Source organism: Rutidosis leptorrhynchoides, chromosome 2, assembly GCF_046630445.1.
Source record: "Rutidosis leptorrhynchoides isolate AG116_Rl617_1_P2 chromosome 2, CSIRO_AGI_Rlap_v1, whole genome shotgun sequence".
In the NCBI taxonomy this organism is placed as follows: Eukaryota; Viridiplantae; Streptophyta; class Magnoliopsida; order Asterales; family Asteraceae; genus Rutidosis; species Rutidosis leptorrhynchoides.
The window spans coordinates 670,786,120-670,795,049 of record NC_092334.1 but is presented as its reverse complement, the minus strand read 5'-3'; the positions used below and the strand labels follow the sequence as shown (position 1 = coordinate 670,795,049).

Below are 8,930 nucleotides of genomic sequence, written 5' to 3'. Positions count from 1 at the left end.
TTAACATCTCATTCGATATAATAAACATTGGGTTAACAACATTAATTGAGATCGTTAACTTAAAGGTTTCAAAACAACACTTACATGTAACGACTAACGAAGACTTAACGACTCCATTAGAATGTATATACATGTAGTGTTTTAATATGTATTCATACACTTTTTAAAGACTTCAAGACACTTATCAAAATACTTCTACTTAACAAAAATGGTTACAATTACATCCTCGTTCAGTTTCATCAACAATTCTACTCGTATGCACCCGTATTCGTACTTGTATAATACACAGCTTTTAGATGTATGTACTATTGGTATATACACTCCAATGATCAGCTCTTAGCAGTCCATGTGAGTCACCTAACACATGTGGGAACCATCATTTGGCAACTAGCATGAAATATCTCATAAAATTACAAAAATATTAGTAATCATTCATGACTTATTTACATGAAAACAAAATTTCATATCCTTTATATCTAATCCATATACCAACGACTAAAAATACCTACAAACACTTTCATTCTTCAATTTTCTTCATCTAATTGATCTCTCTCAAGTTCCATCTTCAAGTTCTAAGTGTTCTTCATAAATTCCATAAGTATAGTTTCATAAAAATCAAGAATACTTTCAAGTTTGCAAGTCTACTTCCAAGCTTTCTAATCCATTTCAAGTAATCATCTAAGATCAAGGAACCTTTGTATTTTCAGTAGGTTATCTTTCTAGTTCAAGGTAATATTCATATTCAAACTTTGATTCAATTTCTACAACTATAACAATCTTATTTCGAGTGAAAATCTTACTTGAACCGTTTTCGTGTCATGATTCTGCTTCAAGAACTTTCAAGCCATCCAAGGATCCTTTGAAGCTAGATCCATTTTTCTCATTTTTAGTAGTTTTATCCAGAAAACTTGAGGTAGTAATGATGTTCATACCATCATTCGATTCATACATATAAAGCTATCTTATTCGAAGGTTTAAACTTGTAATCACTAGAACATAGTTTAGTTAATTCTAAACTTGTTCGCAAACAAAAGTTAATCCTTCTAACTTGACTTTAAAAATCAACTAAACACATGTTCTATATCTATATGATATGCTAACTTAATGATTTAAAACCTGGAAACACGATGAACACCATAAAATCGGATATACGTCGTCGTAGTAACACCGCGGGCTGTTTTGGGTTAGTTAATTAAAAACTATGATAAACTTTGATTTAAAAGTTGTTCTTCTGGGAAAATGATTTTTCTTATGAACATGAAACTATATTCAAAAATTATGGTTAAACTCAAAGTGAAAGTATGTTTTCCAAAATGGTCATCAAGATGTCGTTTTTTCGACGGAAATGACTACCTCTTTAATAATTGACATGTAACTTAAATTTACGACTATAAACCTATACTTTTTATGTTTAGATTCTTAAATTAGAGTTCAATATGAAACCATAGCAATTTGATTCACTCAAAACGGATTTAAAATGAAGAAGTTATGGGTAAAACAAGATTGGATATTTTTGATCTTTTTAGCTACGGGAAATGTTTAACAAATCTATACAAATCATATCCTAGCTAACTTATATTGTATTATACATGTATTCTAATATATTATGTAATCTTGGGATACCATAGACACGTATGCAAATGTTTTGACATATCATATCGACCCATGTATATATATTATTTGGAACAACCATAGACACTCTATATGCAGTAATGTTGGAGTTAGCTATACAGGGTTGAGGTTGATTCCAAAAATATATATATACTTTGAGTTGTGATTTAGCCTGAGACGTGTATACACTGGGTCGTGGATTGATTCAAGATGATATATATCGATTTATTTCTGTACATCTAACTGTGGACAACTAGTTGTAGGTTACTAACGAGGACAGCTGACTTAATACACTCAAATCTTTAAAACATAATAAAAATGATTGTAATTATATTTTGATCATACCTTGATATATATGTACATATTTGTATAGGTTCGTGAATCGATCCGTGGCCAAGTCTTATTTTCGAGGAAGGATATATCTGTGAAAGTGAGTTATAGTCCCACTTTTAAAATCCAATATTTTTGGGATGAGAATACATGCAGGTTTTATAAATGATTTACAAAATAGACACAAGTACGTGAAACTACATTCTATGGTTGAATTATCGAAATTGAATATGCCCCTTTTTATTAAGTCTGGTAATCTAAGAATTAGGGAACAGACACCCTAATTGACGTGAATTCTAAAGATAGATCTATTGGGCCTAACAAACCCCATCCAAAGTACCGGATGCTTTAGTACTTCGAAATTTATATCATATCCGAAGGGTGTCCCGGAATGATGGGGATATTCTTATATGCATCTTGTTAATGTCGGTTACCAGGTGTTCACCATATGAATGATTTTTATCTCTATGTATGGGATGTGTATTGAAATATGAAATCTTGTGGTCTATTGTTACGATTTGATATATATAGGTTAAACCTATAACTCACCAACATTTTTGTTGACGTTTAAAGCATGTTTATTCTCAGATGAATACTAAGAGCTTCCGTTGTTGCATACTAAAATAAGGACAAGGTTTGGAGTCCATGTTTGTACGATATTGTGTAAAAACTGCATTCAAGAAACATATGTCGATGTAATATATTTCTATTGTAAACTATTATGTAATGGTCAAGTGTAAACAGTATATTTTAGATTATCATTATTTGATAATCTACGTAATGTTTTTAAAACCTTTATTGATAAAATAAAGGTTATGGTTGTTTTAAAAATGAATGCAGTCTTTGAAAAACGTCTCATATAGAGGTCAAAACCTCGCAATGAAATCAATTAATATGGAACGTTTATAATCAATATGAACGGGACATTTCACAAAAGCAAGATCAGTTCCTAAAGTTTATCATCAAACACAATATCCATCGAAGCAAGTCTTGAGATGAGATTGTTGAATTCATCGATATGATCTGTTGCACTTTCACCTTCCTTCATAATCATGTTGAACAATCGACACATGAGGAAAACCTTGATAGCCGCGTTAGATTTCTTGTACTTGTTTGTAAGTGCGTTTAAGTACCCCAAACGTAGTCTATCATTAGTAACGTCATAAGCAACGTTTTTCACGAGCGACATCTTAATGGTAAGTGTAGTTTTTTCTAATACAAATAATCCTCTATTTGCATCTTCTAAAACCTGAAATCCTTCCCATCTAGTCGATCAATCCTAAACTTTCGTTTGTCCACCATCGCAACCAAACTCGAACCTTAAGCTCTAATACCAGTTATGAGGATTTTATGGACCCTAAACAACAATCACCAATCGAATAAGGTGATTCCACAAGCGACAAACGAACAAAATAATGAAAGAAAACTAAATGACACAAGATTTAATGTGGTTATATGAAATCGGGGTGATTGTTTTAGTCCATGACCATAGAGAGCAATTTTATTGATTTTTCGTGCTTAGAGTTACAATGAGATTATGAGTCTATTTATTGAGAAACATTAAACCTAAAACCTTTTTGCACTAGTTTAACTTAACCTTCAAGTACAAAAAACATTCTATAAATAACATTCCTCGTTCCTTAAGTAAACTTGTCTTCCAAACTTGACTTGTCTTTCAAACTTAACTTAATCTCCAAGCTAATATTTTTTTTTTTTTTTTTTTAGTCGACTTCACATCCAACAACTATAACTTGATAAAATTTCCAAAACAGACCTTCAAATAAGAAATAGTTAATAAGTCTACATTAAAGCTCACATTAAGGCCTATTATGACTACTACTCCCTCCGTCCCGGATTAATTGTCCAGTATTCCTTTTTGGGACGTCCCAGATTAATTGTCCACTTCCAAATATGGAAAGTAATTTTGATAAAGTTTACAATATTGTCCCTAATGAATTAATTAAATTACAAAGGTGAGAGAGATTTCTAATTAATTAGTTGAGGGTAAAACAGTAAAGTAAGAAAAAGGTACAGAAAAAGTACAGTGTGATAATGACATTTCTTAAACTGTGTATTTTTTGTCTGGGGACAATTAATCTGGGACAGAGGGAGTACCAATTAGGCAACAGTGATCTCATATATGGCTCTGTTTAATAAGGTTATTAACCTTTTTTCATAAAAGAAATAACCAAAAGAGTAAAAGAAAATATTTTTTTCAAGCAGTATTCATCAATGATATTAGAGTATCGTCGGAACAACTCATCCATCATTTCAGGTCCCAAATGAAAATGACTGTCTAACATGGGCTCAACCACAGCTCGAATGGTTTTCGCTACTCGATTGCCGCTCGACTCATTGAGATCATCTGAGTCACCATTATCCCATTCTATCTCAAATGTCTCAACACCATCGACTACAAATGATCCTTCTTTCTCTACTTCAAATTTCATTTCTTCCGGACTTGGTGCATAATAAGGGAAGTTAAACGAATCAATCATCTCCTTTTCAACTAGTCCCTACAATGACATATTTATAAACTGATAAGTGTAACTAGCCAATATATTATATTAAAAAATTATAAGCTAAACACTCAAAATTTGTAACCCATGTTTATTATAAAGATAAATGGACATGCATCTAAAGATAGGCTCATCAAGGCACGTGATAAAAGTTCCCAATGATAACAAGCTTCATCTGCACAAGGGTCAGGGGATCGCCTGCTTAGAAGTGACAAAACCATTCGTCTCTTGACAACCATTTCGTTTGCACGTGAACTCAAAAATAATGAAAAATCCATACGGAATTGTTGCTGGTATGCTTCTACGACTCTGGATGAACTACCTTTTGATATGTATACCTTCTCTTTGTTCAAATGGGACTCTATCTCGGGTCCCAAACCCAATGGTACCTATTCCAATATATATAACAGTGATTACCTAATGTAAATTGATTGATAAATATTGTTGGAATAAAAAGGCTAACCCTTTTACATGTGCAATATTATTTTGGTATATTATGCTCCTCTTCTTATGAAACTCGCTTTTATTTATAGGGTTAAATCGACAAATAGGTTATATACTTATAGTTTTGTTTCGATGTAAACTATATATACAAAATATATATATATATACTAGTGTAAGCTATGAACTTGTTTATATGTTATTATCAACATATATAATAAATGTCACTAAAGATGATTAGATTATTCCGTTAAATTTAATAATGTGCCTCGCACATGAGAGTAATTTTGTCATTTCAGATAATGTGTGTTAATAATTCGGTGGGTAATGGTCTGTAACTTCAACGATGTACCCTCACATGCATGACATTTGATTTAACTTAATGGACTTTTTTAACCGTTAGTCTCAGGGTTTGCACACGAAAAATGAGCAAACTACAGGGACCGTTCGTGTAATATTGTCAGTTCAAAAAATGACATATAAATAGGTTTATCGGTCTAACGGGTAATTAATCACATTTTAATTACATTAACGGACATCTTTAAAGTTTATGACCTATAACGGTATTTTTTTATGGTATGTAACATACATTGAAAAAAAACTAAAAGTATATAACTTATTTGTAGCCTTAACCCTTATTTATAATTAAACTAAAGAATTTTCTAAAGACATCCCTAAAAGTTATTATAAAGAAGTTCAGACACTATTTATTTGTACATTCAAAATAACTATTCACTTCCTAAAAATAATAAGTACCCTCCACCAACTAAATGTAACATTATCCAATAATTCTTAATGAGAATGAGATCCTTAAGGACGACTAATGGACTCCATCAAAGATGTCATGAAAAATACACAATCCTGAGACAGCCAATGTAGGCTAGAAGAAGAACGGATAAAGTGGAGACTTTGAGCCGGAAATAACCTTCCATAAAACGAGCCAGGCAAACCACACACATAACAACCTTGAATACCATACTCATTTTTTACTGTTTCATAAAAATTTGGAAGTGACTTGAACAAATTATTGAAGTCATTGCCAGGGAGGTCGTTCAACGAAACCCGTAGTTCAGGTACAATTTGACCCATTTGACGGCTCGCATCAGCCACCATATGGATTATTTGAGAGACTGTTGCTAAACAATTGGGTCCAGATGAGCACCCTAAGTCTGCAACCCCAATGCTCTCTGGCTTCAACTCCCTTAATATACTATAAATGGCAGCCTCCACCATTGACGTACCAAATGACATTACTTTTTTCTGGAATCATATATAAAACTTCATGTTACATTAAAAAAATTTGATATACAGGGCGATTTTGAAAATTACCTGAAGTAGTGAGTTTTTGGCATAGCTAGTCTCGCCTTCTCCTTTATTCATGTGACGAAGGACTTGCATGGTTAAAATGTTTGTGTGTTTGTGTTAGTCTCTTGAATGAGAGCAGGATGATGGTTATAAGTAGACCAAGATACATTATGTACTAAAGAAATGAATGAATAATTCATGTGATACGTGATGTATAACGAGTCACTAATGTCAAAGGCGGAACTTAGTTTACATGTAGGAGGGTTGCCGCCACCCCATAAATTGTTGGTGATTTTAGCATGATCAAACGTCATTTTAGTTGATTGGATTGCTAAGTTGAAAGTGATCGAACCATTGAAACGCTACACGGATTTGGGGAGTGTGGAGTACACGTTCGTAAAGTGTAAAATGGTTTGAGGTTATGATAGTGAGCTTGGAAATAATGTTTGGAACATTAGAAATGCGAAACGAGACTTGCAAGACCAAACGCACCGAACCACATCGCGTAAAACTGCAGCAGCCAGGCTGCAGCATTAAGCCGCGGCGCGGCTGGGAGGGGCGCGGCGCGCCTTAAGGCGCTGTGTCCAGGTCGAGGGTGTTGCTTGCTGTTGGTGCTTGTGTCTTTGTTAAGCCGCGGCGCGGGTCCCTAGCCCGCGGCGTGGCTTAACACATGGACGCTGAAAATGTGTCATTTTTACCGAAAAGGTGCATTTGATTCCCAAATGTTTTGGGGTTGTTCCAGGACATTTATGAACGGTTTTTTCATGTATTTGGACTTGTTTAAGCACAAATACATGGGTATAAACTTCCAAGCTATGTATGGGATATCATGAAAGATTGTGACTTTTGGTAAACACCTTTTGACCCATTATAAATATATGGATTCATTTCCATATGAATGGTTAGACTTTTTACACAATGTTCCAGATTTTGAACACGTCTAACCCACTTTCAACACAAAACTTACAGATTATACTTTCTAAAATTGCAAGAAACAATTATCTTTTGGTCAAGACGATTGTTCATACTAGTCTTATCCTAATAGTGATTTCGTGTAACCCGTGACCAAGTGGGTCGAAATACTCTATTAAGAAAGTGTTCACACGATTCTAGTATCAATCCGGTTATTGATTCTTTACCCACTAATCCGTATTTCTCCAACATAAATTTGGGTTATAGTATAGGTTTTCTTAATTTTGAAGGAGTAAAATAAAGTAAATACTCTCTTAGCCTCCCTAAATATGTTGAATTCGTGAGTCACTCACTATCAATTCCTACCTCTACGCTACGCATAGTACTAGATAATGTTGAATTCATGAATATTGTGAAAATAGCTACCGAATTTAGTTTAGGAGTCAGGCAACAATTCCTCGTGTTTCTGGAAGGCACACACATTTGATCCCAGAAAGTCCACATAATAATTACTCGCTGACAAATTAACCAGAGATTTAACTGAACTGAAAAAACAGAGTAAATGGGAAGAAGAGTTAAATAAATTAAATTAAGTAGCAAAATCACCACCTCTTGTTGCAAAGTTTTAAAATTCACAGAATCTTAATGTAAAGAGTAATCCATATAAATCCTGAGTTATCAACCTGTGATAATTGTACATTTATGATTAATAAATGGTTGCGCATGCGCATGTTTATGTTGAAAATTTTCATGGTACTGATCTGAATCATAAGCATGTTCGATATGATGAACTAAATGAATCATGTATTTGGATGTTCCCGACCCACATGTCAAGGCACTAAATTTGACCTTTTAATTCTTAAGACCGTTCTCAAACGTACATCACTAATCTTTATCTAAGTACTAAGTGTCACATCATTACCACCATGTATAACATATAAGCTCATGACTTCCACGTTATCCTAAAATCAATTGGTAATAGAGGGAGGTTCACATAAGCTTATATATGCACATTTATTTGTTTCACTTTCCGATGTGGGACACAATGAACCGATTAGCTCCAACAATCACCCCCTTAATCGGTTCATTCCACGGTACTCCCACGGACGCGTTCAATACCATCTCGACTCACCCGGACCCGCGACCTCTTCCTCGGCCACGTCCACAGTCATCTCGGTTTGAACCTCCACTACCATTCTGCACCGTCCACACATCTGGGCTATAACCAGGCTCGGATACCATTTGTAGGATCGTTTTCATGTCCACCACCATGTACAACATATAAGCTCATGAGTTCCACATTACTCTAAAACCAATTGATAATAGCGGGAGGTTCACATAAACTTATATATGCACATTTGTTTGTTGCATTTTCCGATGTGGAACATAATGAACCAATTAGCTCCAACAGCCCTAACAAGACTTGATAACCCCATGTTTCTAAACCCACTGACAATAAACGAATATATGTGATGAACACGAAGAAAACTAGCAAAAACGTTAAAAATAATCCTAGAATTTTTAGAGGTTATATGTAATCAAACTTGATTACATTAATCATCGGCCACCAAAGAGTATTCTTTTAATTTCCTTGGTATATATATGGGGTATTTATAGTGCATAAAGAACAACTACTAATTTGATTCTGGAAAAAGCGAACTCCTAGTCCAAATTCAATTCTGGCAGCAGACGCATCTCGGTTCGAAAGGACCCGTCTTGGTCGCGGTATGACTCCAGCTCATAAACCAATTCGTGTTTAACTCGTCTTCACACTCCTAACAATCTTCCACTCGAAGAGACGTTAAACAACAC

General features: G+C 34.2%; 1 protein-coding gene across 1 annotated transcript; it reads right to left on the bottom strand.

The window, feature by feature from the left end:
- Positions 1 to 4,103: 4,103 nt before the first annotated feature.
- On the bottom strand, positions 4,104 to 6,299 carry LOC139893919 (probable jasmonic acid carboxyl methyltransferase 2). Its single transcript, XM_071877119.1, has 4 exons — positions 6,231 to 6,299; positions 5,757 to 6,161; positions 4,577 to 4,849; positions 4,104 to 4,457 (listed from the first exon to the last, which is right to left on the bottom strand). Exons 1-4 carry the CDS (start codon positions 6,297 to 6,299, stop codon positions 4,104 to 4,106), a joined length of 1,101 nt encoding a protein of 366 aa, XP_071733220.1.
- Between the last annotated feature and the right edge of the window lie 2,631 nt (positions 6,300 to 8,930).

Bases quoted from the DNA above. Each gene is read 5' to 3' on its own strand.
- LOC139893919 (XM_071877119.1), bottom strand. From the start codon at position 6,299: ATGCAAGTCCTTCGTCACATGAATAAAGGAGAAGGCGAGACTAGCTAT. The intron at 6,162-6,230 runs GTAATTTTCAAA...ATATGATTCCAG, and splicing joins CCAAAAACTCACTACTTCAG to AAAAAAGTAATGTCATTTGG. The intron at 4,458-4,576 runs GCATGTCCATTT...ATGTCATTGTAG, and splicing joins TGATGAGCCTATCTTTAGAT to GGACTAGTTGAAAAGGAGAT.